The 24,748-nt window shown below is 42.6% G+C and overlaps 1 protein-coding gene across 1 annotated transcript; it reads right to left on the minus strand.

Annotated features, from left to right (window-relative positions):
- Positions 1-6,806: 6,806 nt before the first annotated feature.
- On the minus strand, positions 6,807-18,244 carry LOC124704689 (ubiquitin carboxyl-terminal hydrolase 26). Its single transcript, XM_047236960.1, has 15 exons — positions 18,137-18,244; positions 17,840-17,986; positions 17,099-17,698; positions 16,524-16,779; positions 15,717-16,402; positions 14,257-14,365; positions 13,872-14,053; positions 13,087-13,362; positions 12,771-12,978; positions 11,850-11,921; positions 11,045-11,278; positions 9,195-9,458; positions 8,109-8,250; positions 7,839-8,018; positions 6,807-7,143 (listed from the first exon to the last, which is right to left on the minus strand). Exons 2-14 carry the CDS (start codon positions 17,923-17,925, stop codon positions 7,903-7,905), a joined length of 3,231 nt encoding a protein of 1,076 aa, XP_047092916.1. The 5' UTR covers positions 17,926-17,986; positions 18,137-18,244; the 3' UTR covers positions 6,807-7,143; positions 7,839-7,902.
- Between the last annotated feature and the right edge of the window lie 6,504 nt (positions 18,245-24,748).

Genomic DNA, 24,748 nt, shown 5'->3' on the forward strand with positions numbered 1-24,748 from the left:
TGTAGCGACCCGGTGCAACATTATGATGTAAGTTTGTGCTTAGTACAAGTTCCATACATTGTCTTATTTATGCAACTAGTTATTATCTTATATCTACATTGCATAATAAATGTTTGCATAGTTCATCGTTTAACTCTTTTTGCATTATTATCGAATGCGCTTTTGATGAAGCAATCTTCATTAGAAGTGAGGCCCACAAAAACTTCGATATTTCTTCCGATGCATCTTCTCATAGCCGTCAACCTAGACCTTTGCTTTCATCAAACAAGAAATATCTCAAGGCCGTACTTTATAAAAGACATGGTATTGCCGCTTTAAGATCCGTAGCCGATATGTTGACAAAGAGTACACAAGATTCAATCAAAGCGATTGCCAAATGTCAACGTGTTATTGATGATGCTAATAGAAGTCCTCAATGATTCTATGTAATTTTTTTATTTGGGCACATGAATTGCCTTGTAATTTTCCTACTTTTTTTATTTGTGTATGTAATTGTGTGTATCATTGATATCGATTTTAGGCTCATGAAATTTAATGCATGTTGACTAGTCAAACAAGTAGGGCACTACAACGATTGGGCCGGCCCACTTATACGTAGTGTGGGACCCACTTTCATTTTGGGCCGGCCCACTTCTTTAGTAGGCCGGCCTGGCTACACGATAGTGGGATCCACATGCTTATTGGGCCGGCCCACTATCTTGTTGGGCCAGCCCATTTGGTATATGGTGGTCCCACATGGTAAATGGGCCGCCCTTTAACAGAAGGTGGGACCCACATGTGCTTTTGGCCCGCCCACTATCTTGTTGGGCCGGCCCACTTGCTATATGGTGGACCCCACATACTAAATGGGCCGGCCCTTTAACAGAAGGTGGGACCCACATGGGTTTTTGGCCCGACCCACTATCTTGTTGGGCCGGCCCACTTGCTATATGGTGGACCCCACATACTAAATGGGCCGGCCTTTTAACAGAAGGTGGGACCCACTCGTGCTTTTGGCCCGGCCCACTATCTTGTTGGGCCGCCCACTTGCTATATGGTGGACCCCACACACCAAATGGGCCGCCCTTTAACAGAAAGTGGGACCCACTCGTGTTTTTGGCCCGACCCACTATCTTGTTGGGCCGGCCCACTTGCTATATGGTGGACCCCACATACTAAATGGGCCGACCCTTTAACCGGAAAGTGGGACCCACTCGTGTTTTTGGGCCGCCCACTTGCTACACGGTGGACCCCACACACTAAATGGGCCGGCCCTTTAACAGAAAGTGGGACCCACTCGTGTTTCGGCCCGGCCCACTTGCTTCTTGGGCCGGCCCGCAGAGCCGTAAGGTGGACCCCACATGTTAAATGGGCCGGCCCATTTAAGTTTTGACCAGATCAACCTTAGAGGTTAGGCCCGGCCCACGTAACTAATGGGCCAGCCCAGCTATATAGTTGACCGGTCAAACTATGTCACCGGCCCGGCCCGCTTAAGACGTGGCAGTGCCTCGTGTGGGCCTACCATCTACCACGGGGTTTCAGCCGGCTAACGCCGTTAACCGCGCTAACCGGCGTCCGCCACGTGTCGCCTTGCATGACGTCGCAGCCAACGGGCTCCCGAAACACTTGCGCAACGGTCCGATTTTCCGTGGCGGAAGGGCGCCCAAGCGCGACGGACCGAAAAACGTCGTTGGACTTTGCCTGACGCAGTTTCCACAACAGAACCCATATCGTCGGGTTAGGCCCATGGGCGACGAAAAATACCCCTTAGCGGACGATTTTGAGACGTTGTCTATCAGAACTTTTCTTGTAGTGAGGTTGAAGAGATGTGGAGTGCAAACCTAAGTGAGAGCTAGAATTTATGCTGAAATGCAATAAGATCGTGAGTAGAGTCCAAGATTATGTTAAATGATTAAATTTTAATTAAATTAAATATAATAATTTTCTCTATTGCTTGTGTATAGAGCTTTTTTTGGTCTTGCACCGGCCCCCTGATATGTTAGGGCCAGCCTTGTAATCGTTTGTGGCTTATATGAGAGCGATAGGACCAAACCGTCCAGTTTGCGGGTCATTTTGTAGATGGGCACACCATAGTGCATAGGGAAATTATAGCCACCACTTTGTTCACCAATTCCTATTATGACTAGTCACAATGGGTAGCATCGTATACCGGTATCAAGCATATGGTACTAGTGTAAGATACTACCTCTACAATTCCGGCTGCGCGTTCGGTTAATTCAGTTCGGTAAATACGGTCACTCGGTAAATACAGTTTCAGTACTTCGGTAAATACGATTTTGTATGAGAATACAGTTCGGTTTCGGTAAAAACCAATAAATTTCGGTTAGGTTTCAGTAATAACCAAAATAACCAAAGTTGACGCGAATTTTTGAATGATAGAGAAATTTTGGCACAAAATTTTTAATAACAGTCAACTCTTGGCAATAACAAAAGTCTATCTGGACAAGTACAAATTTTGGCATGGATATTTTAATTGAGCCAGCAAAGCATAGTCACAAAATCACAAGACGATATATTCTGTCAACTCACATAATCATGAGATAATAACATAATATATTTACAGGGAACATCTCACACGTCTGTAAGGAAATAGTTCAGCTAATGGGGTCGTATCCTGTGTAGAAAATTTTGCTTCATGGCTGCCATGAGTACTACCATCAAAGTGTGACATGGCTGCAGTAAAAGGAAAAGGTTATCAGCTCCAGCTTCAAAGAAGGGTGCGTTTAGTATCAAATATTAACACAAGTATTAGTACTGAAGCGAGCAAGAGCAACGCACCTCACGGACCTCACCTAGGTATTAGTACTGTCAGCATGTGCGAGTGTGTGTGTGACTGCTTTCTGTGTTCATTTGGTCTGTGACTTCGTTGGATTGGGCTGGGCCTTGGCAAAACTGGAGCTGGGCTGGGATGTTGTATTTCGGTTAATTTCGGTAAAATTGCAGTTTTTCGGTTAATAACTGAAATAACCGAGTCACTTATGGTTAGCACTTTTGCTAACTTAAACCTAACTGCAAAACTGAAATAACTGAGTTTTGGTTACAGTTAGGTTTTTTTCGGTTCGGTTTTTGGTTTCGGTTCGGTTATGTGCAGTCGGATTGTCACCCACCAACCACTTGACGATGACCAAAAGTCACTTCATTTCGCCGCTGTCGTAATCACGACCCGTCGTCTACGCCTCGGTGACTCAAATCAAGTCACTCCTTCTGTTCGTCGGTGCCCTACTTCACCAACATCGCCGAGGTCAACGGTAAATCTTCCACGCGTACTCTGCTATGATCCCTTTGCTTCCCATTGTGTATACTTTCTCCATATGTGTTTTCGGACCAAATCACTTACCCATTATCCGGCTTGTGAGTAGATGTCACATGGAGGGAAAAGAAAGACTTCTTCGCAACACCAAGAAGTCCCGATGCTAACGAAATATGACAACGAAGATTACAACACATAGAAGTGAAAAATGTAAAACTTGTGCAAAGCTTGTGGTAATTTTATTAAATGTATGAATTAGGTTGATTTTTACTATACTTGTTACTTTTTAATAAATAAAAAATGGAAAATGGGAGTATAACGAGACCGGGTGCTGCATCAATCAAGCACACCGACATGTTTATTTCGAAGCAGCTCACTACAAGATCGGTACATATATTAGCTTCTACACATTATGTAGTCTTCACCATGAGCAGCCCTGACTAAAGATCCATTGAGTGACCGTCAATTGCACCCGGAAACTAGTACTCCATACCATATATCATCAATAATAAAAGCACGCAAGTTCATTCGCTCCGTTTCTTTTTGGTAGTTTAATATACGTGCCAAGTAATGATGGGTGCTTTTGAGCAATTGACAAATTCTTGTGGTTGGGCGACCGATAGCGTCGCATGCATGATCGGTCGTTCTGACTCAGACTCGCACGCTCTTCGTTTACTCTGGTCTCAGCCGAGCAAGCTGCCGTCTTTTTCTAGCCGCACCTAGCTAGTGAGCTCATATCGCGTTCTCTCCTCACCTTGCAACTTGTTTTTCTCACGTGGAGACCATTGCTGCTCCTGCTTCCCTTATACTACTAGCAGCCTAGCACTAGTACTCGATGACTAGCTAGGGTACTACCACTAGCCTACGGGCTGCAAAAGAAATATGGAGCCGCTATGACCCAGATAATATTACGACACTAGCTAGCTATGTACCATATTTTTTATTGCAGTGCTAAATAAATGGAAATGATTAATTAGAACTTTAGTGGTGAAAATTTAATTAGATTTTGTGATGTTGTATTTTTGACAAACCTCTATACCTTTTGCTGCAAACACACGAGTGACCAGAGAAAATGGGCCCGAGGTCACTGAATCTTGTGGCACCAACACTCTGTCAAGCTGAATTCGTGGTCGCCATGCCAATGGGTGGGTACATTTTTTTGCCACAAAATTTGTCGAAGCAACTTACGAATGTATTTGCAAATAGATATTGCACAAGAATTTTGCTAATGTTGGATTATTTAAGGGAGTTATTTGAGATAGTTATGGATTATTGTTGTAAATCACAACCGGATTTGTTGTGAATGTTTGTAGCACAAAAAAATGTTAATGTTTTTTATTATAATTGAAACACCCAATTTTTTGTTGGCTTTGTTGTTACTTTTGTTGTAAACACCCAAAAAAATGGTTGGTTTTGCTGTTAATTATTATTGTAAATATACTTGTGATTTGTTGTAAAGATATTTTTGGCTTGGGAATTTTTTAGTGTTGGATTTTTCTTTTTTTTGTAAAAATCGTGGTTGACTATTGTTGTAAAAACCTAACAATTCTGGTGTTTTTGTTGTTATTTATTGTTGTAAATATGTTAGTGATATGTTGTACAGATATTTATTGGTACAGATAATTATCAGCGTTCAAACTATTATTTTTTGTTGGAATCATTGTCGAGTATTGTTGTAAACACCAACTTTTTGTTACATTACTTCTGTTCTAAATCCCCGACAATAGCACATGGTTGGCTCTACTCGGATGACCAAAATATAGCACGCTCTCCTCCCGTGCAGCACAACAGCCACGACAGTAACTTTTATCTGAATTTTCTTTGCGGAAAATGGTTGTGTACTAATTTGTTGTATTGCGAGTGGGAAATGTTGCAAGAACAATTTGGTATTTAATAATTTCTTCCAAAATAATATTGATACAATTTGTTGCAAAAATATATTTCTACATTTTTTACATGTAATAACTAGGTGTGTGGAGCTAGGTGCGATGTAGCAAGTAGTACAGGCGTAGCCACCCATGTCAGCACCGCCATGCATCTGCAAGCTTTGTTGAGTCATGTGTGCCAGGAATAGAGCACTCAGCCTAGATAGGCTTCACGTGGGAAGGCTCGTTCATGCGCCTGCATGCAGAGCTGGAACGGGATAAAAGATGGAACATGCATAGCAGAGATGAAAGCGACCCGAGATAGGCTTCACGTGGGAAGGCTCGTTCATGCGCCTGCATGCAGAGCTGGAACGGGATAAAAGATGGAACATGCATAGCAGAGATGAAAGCGACCCGTTCGGCGTTGATTCTCGAGCGTCTGATTTGCGGAACGAGTGGCTGTTGTGCGACCGATCCGAGGCACAGGATCGGTCACCCGACACCTAGCACGGGATTAATGAGACGCAACGAAAGTAATTTCTGCTTGTATACTTTCCTACTATAATAGTGTCCATTGTGTAGAGTGACTTCCACTTTTTATCTCTAGTTATGCACTAGTGAAAAATTGATTCTCTGTTTTCAAAGCTTTTGTGAGTTCAAAAATGTGGATGACGACACGAATGGAAATGGATGAGAGAAGTTTGTACAGGATCGTCGACGCCCTCTAATCTTTACACGTTATTTCATACCACATAAATGTGACATGCCAGTCATATCTAAAGTAAACAAGCAAAATGCTAATCTGCGGTAAAATCAAGTTTAAAATCTTGTACATGGGATATTTTGGTAAAAGTGCCACTAAATGAAGTAATATATGTATCACAAATGCACAATTGCGGGCTAAAAGTGGAATTCACTCTACTGTGTAAGGATATTACTCATAAAAAGTGTCTGGCACATGAGCACAAGTGCTCTTAATTTTTGAAAAAACATGTTCTACGATTTTAAAAAATCTGAAAATAAATGTGCACATACATATAAACATTCTGAAGGTACGGTGTAAATTTCAGATAAAAATATGGTGTATTTTAAGCTATACTAAAAAAACTGACAAAATTTGAATCTTTCATCCCTAGCCACAGCCACAAATTTGATATTTTTCCATAGCTCTAAATACAACGTAATTCAGAACATGTGTATGTATCCATGGAATAAAAGTTATGATATTTTAAAACACAAAAGTATATATTTTAAATACTCCTATTACAAAAATCAGGAGCACTGGTGCTCGGGTATACCAAATCTCTGTCCACTCTATTACTCATTCCATTATTATTACAAGATTGCCTTACGTGCACATAGACATGAACGAATCCTTAACGCTCCTAGAGACAGTATTCCTGCTCCAGCAACCTCAGCCAGACATTACAGTGGTCTGATGTTGATACATTGTTGAAGCTGAAATTAGAACGTACGAACCTCTATACTGAACGGCTTAAATTCATTTTCCTTTGTCACTTATTTCAATGTCCATGTTTTAGTCACTTGCTTATTTAGATGGCAATGGTAGTACGTGAGGTGCATCATCACAAAACTCTATGTAAGTCCAACATATCAGTCCACACTGCGGTTCAAAGTAAACTGGCTTGGCTGATATGTTGGACTTACCACTGACCTGAATATACAAAAACTAAAGGCAGCTTACTAACTGCACTACAGAGTGTAGGTCTCAGTTGGCCAAACATCAACATGGGCGTCCCACATCAGGTACAGTGAAATTCCCAATAGCTGTCGTGACAAAATAAAACAAGGCTACCCAGAAAATAGTTAACTACCTGAAAAGTAATTACATCTATCTCTTCCTCTTTCTACCCTCACATTGCCTGGGATACAACAGACTGAGAAGACAAAGCACGGAGATAACCATAGACAAAAGAATTCAGCCTCGGCTAGCAGAAACCCACCACGAGACCCAAGGATGCACTCAGAATCGTAGGTACAAGAGAGAACAGCAATGCACTCAGAATCCTAGGTACAAGAGAGAACATAAGTTAGTAACCGAGTATTTTTCTTCAAGGAGACACAGGGTCTTCAAAATGGACAACATAAAGGGTCGAAAGGTAAACTCGTGAGCACTTGATGTAGAATCAAGTTCGTCCAGAAAGTTTGCTGGTAGCTACAGAAGTTAGACCAAGCACAGATAGAAGCTAGAGCTTAATAATTCGCAAAAGAAGTCATAATCATGAGACCTGTGCATATACATGCTGCATATCTAGTTAGGCCTGTTAAAACAGAGCAAGCTAGACGAGCTATTTGAGTTCAACTCGATCAAGCCCTAGCAGAGTGAGCAAACAAGCCTAACGAGATCCAGATCCTTATTCTGGGAGCTGGGCATCTTTGTCAAACATATGGAATTTTCATACCTGATTCAACATTGTTTATTAACAGCCCACATACACTTATTCCAGCTTACTAAATTTCCATATGAGATAGCATTATATTTTCTCATGTTAACAAGCTTTGGCTCTAGATTACTCAAGTTTTGTCCACGCTGAGCTCAAGTTAGAAGCAAGCACAAACGCCAACTTAGGTTCGTTTGAGCTCCCGCTCAAACTAGCCATTGTTGAACAACGTAGTAAATGGAAAGAAAGCCAACAGTTTTTTAGTCTGTGATGTTTATTAAGAAAAACAAAGAAACATCGAGCGGAGTAGATTTTGATCACCTCTAAGCAAGTGTCACCAGTTGCGATGCGAATACAGGTCTGCCTACTTATGTGGGATGAGAACTCATTCACTCAATGCTATGTCCTGACAAAGCTGAGTTGATACACTTGATGTCAACAGTGTACCACGAAAGCCTTCCTCAGCCGGTAGTACATCAGACTTCTGACCTGAAATTTCATCTGCAATTTCGTAGGAAAGCAAAAAAAAAAAAATACGGTCAACAATCACATGTTTTCAGGTATATCAAATCTCAGTAATTGTTACTTCACCTGCAATGTCACGGTTCTCAAACATTTCAGAGTCTTTGACCCATAGAACATCCCCAGGGAAAATGGTTTTATCAGCAAGAGTAGCAAAATCATCTTCAATCTCAAGAGGGCCTTTATGAAGCTTCTGGTTCTCCTTAACAATCTAAATATGACAACAGCAATATTTGGACCACGATTAAAACATAACAAAGCAAGATTTCAGCACCTAGACATAAGAGCAACCTGTGCATGTCATCCTTTAAATAAATTGGAGAGAAAGCAAACGATTATAGCATGAGTACATATATGATTACTTCTTGCACAGTTGAACAATTATCTGGAAAAAAATTGTATCCCCCTTAGGTGAACACTAAGTTATTTGTCAATTGACTTGCCAGTAATATGAAATCAAATCGGTGATCACACAAGTATTGAACTGCATGCGCCGCCAGTTAACCCAAAACTTATGTTGTTGCGGGAAGGTGGCTCCAAATTCCTAAACTCCCCACACATCTAGGCTCATCAAGACCTTAATGGGAATGATGTAAGCCGCAGCTGTTTTTATTAGTAGTGCATTGGCCAGGTCTTGAAATAAATACTCCGATGCCATTTTGAATTGCATGCACTTACCTGTTAACCCAAAAGCTAAGCTGTTGAAAAAAGGTGGCAATATATTTCTGATAGAAAGTGCAAACTATAGCTCCAGTGCTCCACTATGATGGTACAATGGTACAATGCCAACCGATAAGCACCAGTACTTTTAACTGGGACCAATCACACTGGTACTTGTTGATTGCAGCTAACAATGTTAAGCTTAAGTTTGAAGTTCAAATTTTTTTTGACAGATCAAATTACTGAACCGCAAGGATTAACTGTTGAAACAATAGCATTAAAAAAGGCCTCTCCAGTCCAGAAGGGTTTTAACTTTAAAGCAAGATTCACATCTGATACTAATTCAGAAAACCTCTTTCAGTTGAAACAGAATTAAGTTGTAAAGTCATTTTCTTGAATTCTAATGTCTTTTCTTTTTTTTTCTGGAACACAATGAGCAAATAAACAGTTCCTTGGCTGTTTGCGTAAATAATATCTTGGATGTGCATGACATACCCCTAAAGATTCCCATATCATGAGTTTCAACTGATAGACTGTTGTAGAACCAGAGACTTTCAAACTGATTGAGTTCCCTGTGGTTGTTCTCCGGAAACGCTTTGAAGTCCGACGATCTGGAACAGGAACAGCTGAAGATGCTTCTCTAATTGATTTTGGTGCTTCTTTTCCACGCACCAGATAAACATGAATATCTTCGTCCTGGTAATTGAGTTTCTCCACCAATGCACAGCTCTCTATTTCCCCAATACATTCTTCACAAACCTAGCATACAAAATTCAGAAGTAGAATTAGGAAGAAATATGGGGAAGTGCATCATATATGTGCAAGTCTTCAATTGCTTGAAAGTAACGCTGGATTTAAATCAAGTACTACAGGAATATTAACTTTCTGGAAAATTATCTTCGCAATAAAAAACATTCATATCCAAAATACACACCTCCTAAATTAGCCTACACAAACTACTCTGGTACTCCCACACCTACCTTGGTAACATTTGCTCGTGCATCACTCTCCTTTCCAATTCCCTCATAGTAACAACTAAACCTTCTATCCTCTGACATACATGAACACTTTGACACTCTCTACCAAAATACCCAGTGTGCCCTTCATAACAGTCGTTCTAAATTCTACCGCCTAGACATATGGCTGTTGCCTGAACCCTTAGCAGTTGGCCTCCCCCCTCTCACCCACGACCTCAACCCCTCTGCTTGTCAACCAGATTTTCATGATGGACTGGAAAAAAACCTGCGTGCACAACTAATTAATGCGGCACCCGCAGAACAGCTTGCCCACTGCTCTTTTTTGCAGGCTGTCGCGCTGTCATATGAACCGAACAGCCGGTGCCTCCTTAACAGCACTTCCGTCTTCAACAAGGGTGCTTGCAAAGCTCACCCAGCTCGCCAGGCCAGAAGTCTGTGCCCATGGGTATCATACGTTCCGAACAAAGTTCAGATCTACGGTTGGCTCTTATGTCTAGATCGCCCGAACACAAGAGTAAACCTGCACCACAAAATTATAAACAGCACCTCCTATCCTCAGTGCACCTCCCCTATCGAGAACACGACACCCCTGTTTTTCACCTGCCCCACTGCAGCAGCTACATGTGATCTGCCCGGTCTACCTAGCATTCAGACTCCTGCCAATATTCTTTAAGACGCTTCACTATCGCACCTCCCTTCTACAGTAATCAGTATGGCAATTCGCCCCTCTTACCACCCTATGGAAGAGATTTGGGACTCGCGCAACGGGTGATTGCCTTCAAAAAATTAACTTTCTGGTAAACACCACTCAGCTAAATCCTTGGATCTGAACTTGAACCTAATCAATTAAGCTCATCTGTGAAGCATAAGAATCAAGATTCTAGGCTTTCACAGCTGCGACTTGAGATGATTTATAGGACAGCTGTTGAAAAAGAATGCTGTAGTACCATTGTTTGCTTCACATGATACTATACTAACAAGGCAGAATTGCTTTTAATTCTTGTAACATAATTTCATCAGGACTAACCCACGTGAAAGAAGAGCATTGATCCATTGGTCTATTTTATACGACATCAATAGCATTCTTCAAATTTCATTCAATAATATGGCAAATGCTATTAGTTTGCTCCAACTTCTATTGATGCAGTTTCTTGTTCATTATCTGTTCATGGTAGTGCTGTTGCTTACTTGTTCCCATTCTTATATTTTAACTAATCAAGTGTGCAAACCTGTAAGGTGATATGTTGCCCATCTGATAATTAGACATATTAACATAGGTCAACCAACCATGCAAATCAACTATTGTAAATCCAGTGATATCTACCTCTTAGCACACAGCATATATTGACTCCAGAACATTTTGTTTACCTCAGGATCAGTTCTGACATAGGGTGTACTGTCCTCCAAATCACCATTTGCATCATTAATAGACTGATCTGGATGTTCGTCCAACATTACCCTTGCTTCAGGTGACTCGTGCAGTTTATCTTGAGAGCTTTTGCTCAAAACAATTTCAGCACATGTACCATCTGCATGTGCTACATTCCACTCCTCACAAAATGACATCCAATCAGATGCTGAGATGATTGCTAATCCATCAGTCTGCAAACAAAACAAATAACATAGTTAGTGCACTATATCCAGACTATTTGTTTTCATCTTGCAATGCCACATATCAACAAAATAAGGGCCCAAATTAAAGATTGTTGGACAAATGCAGCAGCAGTGGAAAGCAACTAACACAATTGTGCGAGGGCTTCATATTTTCTATCTAGTATCACAATGCATTTGTATTCATTAGAGCTTCATTAGATTTGCCTCAACAGATCCATACAAACTTTAAGAAAAAAAAATAGTAGTTTGAAAACTGATGTCTCATATTTGAATGAGGAACAGAACATCATAGGGAATATCCACACGTGCATCTGAACTAAAAAGCTGGAGCTCAAGTTTTCAATCTGGGAGTCGCCATTGTAATTTCACTCCCCAAAGCAAGTTGGCCCAATGAGCACTACTGCCAAACAGACAATAAATTTTAAAAACAAGAGGTGACATGAAAGTAGCTGAAGGACGCATATATAGTAAGGTCATACTGCACAGGCTACAAGTATCTTGAAGTTACACGAGAGAGAGGAGAGGTAGAAAAGAGAAGTTCTAAAAAAGAAGAGCTTACATTCGATGTTTTCTGAGTGATGCTCCCACGCTTGCAAACTAGATCCAAAGGCCTTTGCAATAATCTTGAATGCTGAAAAATGACCAAGATAATCAACAAGAAATAGTATACGGTTTATGCCAAATAACTAGAGATCAAAGGTACCGATATTGCAAATTACAGTCGGGAAAATAAATGGAGTCTGATACAGACCTATGCTAAACATATGAAAATGAAAAACAACCATGCATCAGTTACCCACCAGACATATATCAATTAAAGGGGAAATCAAATTCTAAAATATCACTTAGTACCAAACTAAACCTTCACAACACTAGCAAAACCACACATTGACACAATATGATAATAAAACTTACTGTGAATTTTGAATTCTTACTATTACATCAACTAAGCAAGAGAAGCAAACATGTGTGATGCCACAAATTGTAAGGTAATTATGATGCGTGCTTATATTTGTGCCCTCTAAGGATGATTATCCCATTCAAGCATCTAGCATTGCTTTTGTAGAATTGTTATATTTCTACAGTAAGTCACTGGGAGACATATATAAGGGCAGCATTATATATGTACGACTGTTGGACCTCACTCAGTGAACCAAACTGGTATAGCAGTATATCACACTACCTTACCGGTGGATTAAAAATCATTTATTCGGTGCAAAACTGTAAATCCTTGCCCAGATTATCCTGGCAATCAATTTCTACCATGATTTTGTTCACAGGTCATAATGTAATGATATCTCCACCAATTCTTTACAAAAAAAATACTAATAATCATCTAACGATTTCACAATAGGAGAATAGCAAGTAAACTTCAAGCCATCTACGAATTTACATACTAGAGTTGTAGTCTTTTCTGGCCTTTTCAGAACAAAACACACGTACAGGACTAGTCAGCAAAACCGAGACAGAGTTAGTTTACCTTCTCACATTTAAGTGAATTTATAGCAGCTTCAAGACTTTGAGGCTCGGGTAATGAAGAAACATTTTTTCCAGTCGCTGTAATGTAAGATCTCCATTCCGACAACCATGAGGAAGGAACCAAATAATATTTTTCCCCAGGGTGAAGTGCTAAGCCTTTACCAGATATTAACTTTTCGTGTCTCTGTCTTTGCTTCAGTTTCACCGCTCTGGAGAGATTAATACCGTGCCAAAAGAATATTATTAATATCAAAGATAAACTTCAAGTGAACAACCCATTATCTCACATTAAGAAATCTTTTGTATTCTTTGCTCACCTAAGATTATCCTCGACAGAAGCGACAACTGACAATTTCTGGTCACAAATTTCGCATGGTTGACAATCTGACGGAAAAGTCACAATATCGTCAGCTTTCCTTGCACTGCTGGTTTCATATAGAAACATCCACAGGCTCTCCGGCACCGATACCCGCTTTGCCCCAGGAGCGTGCTCTGGAAGAAGATTCCCATGGCTGCATCTTAGAGCACTTGTTGGTCCATTATCAGCATCAGAATTGATATCCACATTTTTCCTTCGCAACCAATGGGTCAACCTGGGAGCAACCAGGAAAGCAGATCAGTATAAGACTGGAGTGTAAAATTCATAAAACAACTGCCAGACATACTTAGGTAAACTCAATAAAAAAACTATGATGATTGATAACACAGTGGAAATGCATTGTCCATCTACAAGAAACATATTACCAGGGCATAGCATAATATAGCATGTTAGATAGTGGTTGCAGTATTGTACAAAAAGAAATTTACATTGAGCAACAACCTTTAAAAGGTAAAAGGTAAACACAAAGATACAAACTTTAAATATGACTCTTGTTAGTGGAATCGCAGATAAGAATTCTTACATAGACACACTATAGTACATCACTACAACGAAACACAAATTGGATAGGGATATAAGCAGAATAGTGTAGTTATATATAAATAGCTCTACAAAGGCAGCAGTTGAGGAGAATAATTTTAAGTGTATTAAAACAATATCAGCTTCACCAAGTCGCATACAGAAGAAAGACCAGAAACTGAGACAAGGATGTCCTTTCCATACCATGCCTTCGAAACAAAGTTAGAAGGACCTTCAGGAATACTTCCTGCAAGCGCTGCTTCTGCAAGATTTTTTAATGATGCTTTTCGATCACGATAGACATCAGCAGACACTGCAGTTTTTGCTCCATCCTTGAGACACTCCATGCAAGCATCATCCTTGCTGAGTGTTGGTCCTCCTCCATACTAGTATATTTCCAATGAAAATGTAAGCAATATTCACCAAGAAGATTCCAGTAGCATTAGACGTTCAGAACTGGGCACAAAACATAGTGTTCTTGCAAATAATTGAAAGTAAGACATTCTCACGAATAGCAAACAATTACTCTGGAACAATCTGAGGGAACGATTCTTAGAAATGAATACAAGTAAGTGGAGCAATTTCTTACCTTGAAAAGTAGATTCGCCCAAGCTTTAGCCGACAATCGCTTCATCGATGTGACTTTAGATGCTGGAACCTTTCCATGTTCACATTGAATTGGACTGTTGTCAATGGAACTGCAGAACCAAAATGAAGTGGTAGTAAGGATATCTTGAGATTGAGACTACATCTTTTGAGAAGAATATATGTGCAACAAAGAGTAGTATGGCTGTCCAAAAACAGTTTCAGGTGAAACCCAGCGGCAAGCTGTGTAGTTCATGTTCCTTCATCAACATAGCTGCTAATCTAGTTCAAAAAATGAACTACGGTTTGACCATAACCCTATTTTGAACAGCCCTGGCAAGGTGTAGCCATACAAAATTTTCAGCAGGGAAATCTAGAGAATCGCCACATATAGCACTTATATCACGGAGAACACATGTTCCACAAGACTATTGTGCGCCAAAATGGTTCACTATCATTACATTCTAGACTTGAGCTTAATTCGTCTACGGTTTGCTTCTCGTTACTGATCATGAATTGTGTAAAAACATGCAATGTAAAATATACTCCTGGTCGATTTACCAGTAATTTGGTAAATGTGCTCAAGCTCAGACATACGATGCTGAAATTTTCTTAGACGTACAGAAGAGAGTAGACCACTTTCATACTACTTCCTCTGTCTAGATATATATAAGGAGTATTTTGATTGGTTAAAAGTTAAGGCAGAGCTTTGACAAACAAGTAGTTCACTACTATGTGGTTAATATGATGCAAAATCGCAATCGTGCAGTATTATTTTTAATACAAATCTAATGACATCAAATCTGAGTCACATGAATGGCCAAAGTCTTGTTTTAACCAACCAAAAATATATATACATGCAATGAAAATCTGATCTAATCATCTAACCAAGAGCTTAAAAATGGACAATATTAGCAACTAGCAATAGCTGATGTTAACTACAAGACTAAGCCGCTCCTTCCAAGTTAATGATCCAAGCATAGATTAAACCTAGCAGTACAGACAGATGATGACATTACGAAGACTTTAATCTACTATGAGGGTTGGTGTGTCCGTTCAATAAATGAATGTAAAATATAACAGACGTAATCAGAAGGAATAAGAGTTGCTCCACTAGTCAAGACTAGTCTATGAATCAGTACTTGTGTTCCAACCAAAAACCTCAACTAGTCGTGTGACTAGTCCATGAGTCGGTACCCTGGAGACTACTTGTTATTCTGTCTCAGATACTTAATTGCAGCATATGCAATTTAACGCCCATCTTTTATTTATCATTCAGCAGATGTGTGGGCCATGACAAGCTAGCAACAACACTATTGATAGAGAACATTACAACAGTACAACATGGTCACAGCATCAAGGGAACTGAGGAAGACACACTTCCATGGATTTTATTGTCGTGACACTGTAATAAAGCATTCAGATATAAAGGAAACAAATAAAAAGGAATTCTAGGGAACTCACGAGGGAGGGGTAGCACTGTCTGCCCATTGGCGAAGCCAGTCTGCTGAAATCCAAAAATAAGAATCATCGTCTGGAGTAGCAGGTGCTTCTGTCAGAATAGATTTTACTTCCTGGCGCCTCTCTGTTACAGAGGCCAAAAAGCTATCTTTCTTACTTTTGTACTCCTCACATTCCTTTACATATGATGCATTCAACGCACCAATTTCATCCACAAAATGGTGTGGGAGTGAACTAGTATTGGCTTCCACAGTATTGTTGCTTTCAACACCATTGTCATCCTTACTTGAACGTTTGTACATTAACATGTAAGCATCTGTGGAAGAAAACATCTCTCCCATAGCAGAAGTCGATGCAGCCTCATGATTGTTACTGCCATTTGAAACAGAACCTTCTGTAGAAGTACCTTGAGATTTCTGTTCAGCTTTGTCAGATGACTTGGCTGGCTTTTCACCAAAAGGATGAGAACCAAGTTTGGATACACACTCGTCATCAAACTCCCACCACTGACCGCTACTTTCATCCTTTATATGTGCCACATAGTGCCCACTATTGGCAGCACTACCCTTGTGAATTAAAATAGCAGCAAGGTCATAGGTGTAATTAGATGAAGGGTCTGACAACCGCTTTCCCATATCTAAGCACCCCGGAAAACTGAATGCTGAAGATATCTTTTTCTTCGTTGTTGTCTGGGGATGAAATAAGTTAGAAAAAAATCTTGCACAAAAAGAGAGAAAGCACACAAGACAGAAGTGGAAGGAATCTATGGAGAAAAAAACTATGGAGTAGCTTCAGAGCAGGGTATATCACCTTTGGCAAGAAGACATAACGCTTGAGCTGAAAATTAACAACAGGAGGGAGCGAGCGAAGTTTTATACACCGAGTGGCATCCACCCTTTTCTTACATGCCTCACAGGAGTATTGGTTATCCCCATTCAGCGCCTCCACACTCAAGTAGTCGTCCAAACTTTCTTCTAAACTGCTTAAACCTTTAATGTTCAGCTCCAGTTCATAGAAGTCTTCCATTTTTGAAGACGCTTCAGAATCCCTTCCACATATTGAACACCTTAAGCATAAAATGTCTGACATCAGTTTCTCCACAAAATTAAGCATGTCATATTACTTAGGTAACAAAATCACAGTTTCTGCCTGAGCACAATAGCTCATCTAAGCAGTAAGCACCAGATCATGCAAAATAATGAAGCGAGTACAGAAGACTTGATATGAGAGAACAAAAAGACAGCACACTGCAATAATAATCTTGAAAATGTAAAACCTTCCAGAAGCAAAAAAACAAAAAAGTTGAGTCCCCTTCCATTTCCAAATTCAACCTTGAAAGGACTCGCAAAATGTGGTTTGGAAATGCATCTGGGGTATTTGCCTACCGGGTCACATGCGACACACTCCCGCGGAACAAATGCTGCACGATAGCTTTAGCGCCAGGGACCTTGGAGTGGCTGAGCGAGCGCTCGAGCAGAGACAGAAACAGGGTGAGGAACTCGTGACTGTCCTGCTGAACGCCGTTGTCCAGCTCCAGCGTCTTGATAAAAGGCGCCGAGTCGATGAAAGCCATCTTGCTGGAGTGCAGCTGCGCAAACAACCGGGCAAGCTGATCGAGAACAGGGTGCTTCTCCAGGGTGTCTGGCTCCAGAGAGAAGATGCCTGCGCGGAAGGAGGTGTTCATGTAGAGGCACTGGAGTATGCTGTTGGCGTAGCACGTGGCGCCCAGATTAGTCAGCCCGGCAGGCGTCTCGGTGGAGTCGCGGAGGTCCTTGGACGGGTCGGGGCCGAGGCCCCGGACGTGCTCGCTGAGCTTCTGCCATAGGCCGGCCTTCCTCGCGCCGCCGGCGCCAGCGGGGACCAGCCCGCAGAAGCAGTTGGGCGAGTCCTTGGTGTTCCCGTGGCAGCCCTGGCAGGCCGGCTTGCAGACGTTGTAGAGCTGCCGGATGTCGTCCGGCGTAACGGCGCCCGAGGAATGTATCCTCCTGCAGGCAGCACCCCCAAGCAAAGACACATTAGAAACAGAGAACATGCATTGGAACCTGAAACTTCTTGTTTTTTTTTTCAACTGTGTCGAATCTGTACAAAGGGAAGAAAGAATGCAATGCGCGCGCGGTAGTACATACTTGAGGACGGCGCGGGAGGGGCTAGCGGAAGAGTCATCGTTGGCCCGTGGCCGCTTGTTCTTGTTGCGGGTGTTGTGGCCGCTCATTGTACCATCAACTGGAGGCGAAATTAATCAGAGCTCGCCGTCGCCGCCGTCCCTCCCCCTGCTGCGGGACAACAGAAGCTAGGGCATTAGCCGAGGCCGGGCGGAAGGAGGGGCGGATCTACCCGGAAACCGTGAAGGTCCCCTTCCTCCCTAGTGGGATCGATTTGACAAAGAGAATCGATCGCTGGATGGGGAAAAAACCTAGCCGTACCTCAAATTGACGGACTGGAACGGGGTGGAGACGGCAGCAGTCCGGTGGGGCGGGGGAGAAGGGGAAGGACGGTGGAGGCGGGGTGGAGGCGGAGGGGCCGGAGTTGGGCGTCGGCGTCGGCGGCAGGTCTAGGTCCGGAAGTGGGGAGAGGAAGGGACTAGGGATCGCGTTCCGGCGGACTAGTAGGAGTAGTTTGTTGCCACACGATGGGAGTTGCCCCCAGCGTCCGATTGAGTCAGACCCCGTATAGAATCAGCTACTGTATAAGAGTCGGTTTAAAACACAATTTAAAGATTCAAAATGCTCTTGTACATCAGACCCTGCAAAAGGACACTGTAAAACGGAATATTTCATTAAAGATCCACATGAGTTCATCCTTTTAAAACAATTGTCTTTTTCTCTTCACTTCTCCCCATCTCTTCTTCTCTGCGCGACCATCATCTCCGCCGCCTGATCATCCCGCCCTCCGGCTGCCGGCCGCGCCCAGCCATTGTGCGCTCTACCTGCCCCGCCAGCCCTGCGCGTTGCCTACCCGCCCGCCGCGCCGCTCACCCGTCCTCTTGATTCTGTGTGATTCGAGTTAATTCAACTGACGAGGACGGTGAGAATGACTCGTTAAGGACTCATACGTGCTCGGATTTTGGCAACTCTGGTGAAATTTGGCTAGATTTGGTGAATCCAGCGACGGTCCAGCAACAATAGGGTAGAAAGTTCCCTCCCGCCAACCGTCGACCATTTTAGAGGGCCCCGTGGAAATGGCCTCTACGACTATGAATATAAAGAATTACCGGTTAGTCGAGTTATACAGTATTTGTTGTGGCCATTTTTTTCACCCAAACCTTAAAAGTTAGTTATTTTAAGGGTTTGCCCAGTTATACGGATTTTGCTAGAGATGTTATAATAACTTGCTTTTTACGATTTTTGCTGCAAAAAATTGTCCCGGAGAAAAAGAAAAATGGTCCATGGTGAGTCGATCTATGCATCCTACGGAATCGCGTGCTCGGGCATGAAATGATCATGCGTGATTACTTTGTTGAGGTACTTATGTACATGCCTAATCTTTTTTACCGGCGATACCGAATGTGTAGAGACTTGTTCGCGAAGATTGTTGAAACTTGCGAGGCAAATTCTCTTTTCTTTTACCGACCGGGATGATTGGCTTTACCTCGTCTGAAAGTGATCTCGACAACTATGTGAATGATTGCCTATGTCATTCCAGCGGGATACATCCGTGAGTATCTTCTCATTGACAAAAATAGTACTCTCGAGTGTGTGCCTATGTTTGCCAAGGTGATGATTCGTGTGTTTGGGGCGGTGTATCTTCGAGCTCGCAATGAAGAGGACACGAAGAGATTGATGTCACTCAATGAGCAACGAGGTTGGCGAGTGATGCATGTAAAATGCATGCATGAACTTTGTAGTTTATTGATGCATATTCTGTGGTGACCCTGCATACCACTGCATGTTGTAGTATGCCAGTCGTTGATATAACATTCGCGAAGTACCATTCCGCAAATATCACATCCCTCAGAGTAGTACAACAGAACATAGCAAGGTCCATAACTCATTCACATATTATTACAATATACATACACAAGTCGTCTCGGAGCTCCTCTTGGGTTCTGAGAGGATAACTCCTGGGTTCGGGCGAACCCAACTTAACTTACAATACCATTGTCTCATTAAACTAAACATTTATTTAAACGAGCAGCTAAATAGTAAGAGTTCGCGCTGCTCGGCTACTACTCCTCCTCCTGATATCCTTAGGCTTGTTCTCCTCCGGAAGCCTCTCCGGATCCATAGACTATGATGTAGTCTACGCCTTCCACTCCTCCCGAGAGGTCCGGTTCCTCGTAGCCGATGATCTCGGCTCCATCATGGTTGTCGTCGTCCTCCTCCGGATGGTTCGGACAATCTAAGCATGGGGTTTAAGAGTGGTATGAGTACGAGCGTACTCAACAAGTTCATTATAGATAAGAGGTGTTTAATGCACTAGCTACGATATTAGACCGGAAAGTCTAATACCAATGCAAGTTTTGATAAACATTTCTTCAATAGATTGCTTTTATTTCAAAGAGCTATGTCCGTCGGCCTTCACCGGTTTACTAGAACTTCATGGAGCTCCTTTCCGGCCGCGTTCGCAGTTCCTCAATCCCGGAACAGGGAGTGACGAGTCACGATTCTTTACACTCTGCAGAGGTGTGTTGCTTTACCCATAAGAGATCTTAACCTTGGTGCCAACCGGGCAGCTTTCCCGTCCACACATCCTTCGGTGTGAGGCCCGGTATAAGGTCTAGCCAATTATGTTCCTCCGCTACCTCGAACACCCACCCTTTGTTGCATACCCCGACCCTGGGTCCTCGTCGGTCCTCTTATACCACTTAAGGATGGACCCCGACCACGACAACGGTTTGGGATCGAACCAAACTCCTTCGCCGGTAGCCGCAACCCATCATAGACCGCAATACCGTGGGGCCTTTAGGCCTCCCCGACCCACCGCTTGCACTTCGAGCGACAAGTGTCTACGGACTATGCCGTGGGGACTTAAGGCTTCCCCAGCCCACCGCTTGCCCCGACGGATACAAGTGTCTACGGTAAAGCGCATCCGTTGATGAACGAGAGGTGGAAACACTTTTGACTACTCCGTCCCACTCCGGATCTTATGGTTAACACGGATATTACGGCACAAGAATCACTGGCGACATTTGTTGTTTAATCCTAGATGGATACAAGCCCGTGCAATGGAACCTCCACCATATCAACACAATCCATGGTTCCATTGCCCACCACTTAGTCATATTCATAGTTATGAAAGTAGTGGTTTTGATTTTTGTGCAATAGTGATAACCATAATACTTTGCAAGTAATTTGATAGAAATACTCAAATGACATGAGCAAGTGATGAACTTGCACGAACACCGCAAAGTTCTGCGGTTGGAAGGTATGGACTGACCCTTGTCCTCTTGTTCGAAAAATAGCATCATTGTCCGATAAGGGCAATGTTTAAAGAAGCAATAATGCATGATTCCAGTTTTAGGGTTTGTTTCCCCCTTCCGATGTCGTTGTTATTTTATGAGAGGTTAGATACTAAGAACATCTTAGAGATACTTGATTTAGGGTAAATCCAACCTTGAAATGTTGTCAAGGTGTTTTAAAGTCCAAAGGCATTAATGGACTTATTTTTATTATTGAAAATTATATGTGTGATTTAAATGATTATTTAAATCCTCAAATTAAGGCTCATTCTTAATTGTCTTCAAAAATTCCCCTTTGTATTTTATTATGATAGAGAATTTTATGCTGATCTATTTTCATATTTTTAATTATTTTTTAGAGCTATTAAGCATTTCTTATATAATTTCCAAGTTACGTATTTATTGGATTTATGAATTGATCGAATTGCCCCCGGGCCCACCTGTCGGTGCGGCCCGGCGGGTTAACCCTAACCCGAGCCACTAGTGGCTCGGTCGGTCGCACCGACCCCTTCTCCCCCACTCGCACACGAACCCTAGCCCTCACGGGCTGCGGCGATCCTGCGTCGCCGCCGCCCTTCATCGATTTACCCCGACCAACTCCGGCCGTCGCCGCCGGTGAGGTTAGGTGGATCCGAACCGCCTCTCGACGGCGGACACGGTGGTCCGCGTCGATCGACGCTCGCGTTCCTGTTCGCTCGACCACGACCCTCCAGTGCGCCGGGCTCTTCGGCGCTCATCGCCGCCGTGCGCTGGAGAAGCCGTGGGCTTCTTCCTGGCGCCTCAGGCGCCGTATCGCCACCGCGAGCCTCGCCGTGGTGGTGCCGGTGCTGCTTCTCCGCCGCGGCCTGGCCTGGCTGGCGCCGCCGTTCGCCCGGCGTGTGCCGCTGTGGCCGCCACGGCCGTGTTCGCTGGCTCACCTCACCGGTGAGTGTTCTACGCCTCTTTTCTCTCTCTATCCCTCTGCTGCATCTGCTCCTGTTCGACTAGCCCCGCCGCTGGCCTGCCTCTACTGCTTGTGCTTGCTGTGCTCGCGTGTGTGCTACTGCGGCGCTTCTGGCTAGCTGCTGTGGTTGCTCTACTGCCATGGCCATAGCTTAAGTTGCTGTTCTACTGTGAATCTGCTATGCTTAGCTTACTGCTGTGATTACCATGCTTCTGTGCTTCCTAGCTATTTCTGTTCATTTTCATCTCTGGTCGTGGCCCTCCCGTGATTGCTCATGAGCATCAGTGATGCTCATGGCTTAATGGCATGCACCTATTCATTCTTACTGTCACTAGGGCATCCTGTGTGTGCTTAATCTTGTCCCTGGCTTGATTGTGGTGGTTAATCCTTGCATACTTGCAAGTGCCAGTGCCTCTGGGCTGGTTCATTGAGTTCAGATTCATGATTATGCTCCATTGAGCTGTACTGTTGGCTTAGCAGTGTGATTCAGTGATAAATTGTCATGTGCTTATCTTGTATATTGTGATCCTTTGGTTCATCAAGCCTTTGATGTGCTTCTGGATACAATTATAAAGCCTGATGCTCTTATCTGTGAGGCAATTGTTCAGTTATGTAATTATCTGTTTATATGTGAATTGCCTAGAATGAGTTCTAGTATGCAGTAGCATGCTCTATCAAGCCTCTGGTGTTCATATGATCACCAGTTGCTTGAAACAGCTGCCCTTTGGTGTCTGTGCCTCACTTGTTGCTCTCTTGTGTATCACACGGGCCTGGCTTGGTGTGTGCTGTTGCTTGCTTAAGCATCAATTGATGCCTGTCATGATCCATTTGATTATTGGCAAGACTTTGGTGCATCAATTGCTTGTCTGTTTCATTTATCTGTTTATCCTTGCTTGATTAAATGGATAAATGATGTGAACTGAGATTCAGTGATGATCATCTCAATGGATTTGGTAGGGTTAGATGGATGCCAACACCTGGTTGTGTACCCTAACCCTCCTTTTGAACCCTACTGGGGTGATGATATCCGTGCATGGTTTCTTTGCTTGGAATTGGTTAAGGGTTGAGGTGACCACTGGCGGTATACAAGTGCTTGCCCTGGGATGGCTCCCCTATCCGATGGCTTCTTGTTGCTTACCAAATGTTGTCTGGTGATTCATTTATTGGATTTCCGGTAGCTTTTGATGTTGAAATCAAATAGACAATGATTTGTCTAATGTCGATGGCCTTAGCTAGTCTGTAGGTGCTAAGTGTGTGGATTAGGTTAGCTATGGTTTCATTCTTGGCTGGATTTCTCTAGTTATGCATGGATTTGCATAATTGTTGTTCCCATAGGATGTTTACCTAGTGATCTTACCCATCTATGCTTGCACCACATGGCTTGCTAGCCAGATGATGACACACACTGGGTATTCTACCCTCCTGTGCTTCTGTGATGCATGATATGCTTATTTATGAGCAAGATATGATCTTGCTCGGGCTTTTGTGTGGTATACCTCACTCCAGCTCCTAGAAAATGAGTGTTGGTGTAGAGGTTTTGCTTCGGTGGTCTTTTGCTTGCCCTGCTCCTCCTAGCAAGCTTGAAGTCTTGGTTTAATTTCTGGTGATTGTGAATAGATGGAACAGCTCTAGGCTGTTCATGCTGTTCTTGGTGTTCTTGGTCTGTTCTTGATGAACTTACCACTGCTGCTTGTCGATGGATGAACAAATGGCTAGGGTTTGAGCACTCGTAAAGGTTATATATGGTGCTCATATGCTCTCCCCGATCGACGGCTTGGTCCGGTTACTTTGGGTGACTCACCGATGCTTGTGTGTGTGTTGTGCCACATGCACAAGCGGTGGCTTGGTGGTGAGCATGCACACCGCTGTGTGTGCTGCTTGTGTGTGTGTGTACACCAGATCCTGTGAACCTGGCTTGGTGTGGATCAGCTCGGCAGAGCTGTGATATTATCCACCATTTTAACTTCTTTTCTAATCTGCCAAGTGGCTTTGCCACTTGGCATAATTTGTTCTTCTTTTCTGTGATTTTGTGCAGGGATCAAGAATGGATCAAAATGGACTTGGAGTTCATCACATTCAAGATCAAATGAAGATGATCTTGTAGTATTTAGTCTAGGATCATTAAATTGTAATTTTTCTTTATTTTTCTTTCTTTTATTACTGCCCATTTATGTAATGTGTTGTAATTCATTTATTTCCCTTATGAATAATGTAAAGACAATGTATCTTGTGTGTTATTCAATAAAGCTCAAAGTTTTCTCTAATGAGCTTTACTTTAATATAATTGTTCATCTTATTTATTGTTGATCATTTACTTAATGAATTTCCTCAATTGAATTATTTAAGTAATTATGTAATGTTTGAATTTGAAATTCAAATTCAACCTTGGTTTGAATTCAATCATGTCATAACATTTAGAATTCAATCATGTGAACTCTCCCCTCTCTTCTCAAAACCCTAAACTAGTGAAGTGAGAAACAAGTTTGTCGCACTCTCGAAACCCTAACCCTGTAAGGTGTCGAGAGAGAAACTTGTTCCCCTTCGATGCAGTTTTTGTTAAAAAGCGCGAAATTTCCCCAGAATTTACTATGCAATGCACATCCCTTTCTAAAATCTACCCCTCGATCGTCTCTAAACACTGGGACATTACAGCCTTTCCCCCTTAAAGAAAACTTCGTCCCGAAGTTGTGGTTG

This window comes from Lolium rigidum, chromosome 3, assembly GCF_022539505.1.
Source record: "Lolium rigidum isolate FL_2022 chromosome 3, APGP_CSIRO_Lrig_0.1, whole genome shotgun sequence".
Classification (NCBI taxonomy): Eukaryota; Viridiplantae; Streptophyta; class Magnoliopsida; order Poales; family Poaceae; genus Lolium; species Lolium rigidum.

Excerpts from the sequence above, each read along its gene's own strand:
- LOC124704689 (XM_047236960.1), bottom strand. The coding sequence starts at position 17,925 with ATGAGCGGCCACAACACCCGCAACAAGAACAAGCGGCCACGGGCCAAC. Across the intron at positions 13,363-13,871 it reads AACTTTGTTTCGAAGGCATG|GTTGACCCATTGGTTGCGAA; the intron begins GTATGGAAAGGA and ends GGTTGCTCCCAG. Across the intron at positions 11,922-12,770 it reads ATTCACTTAAATGTGAGAAG|CATTCAAGATTATTGCAAAG; the intron begins GTAAACTAACTC and ends GTCATTTTTCAG.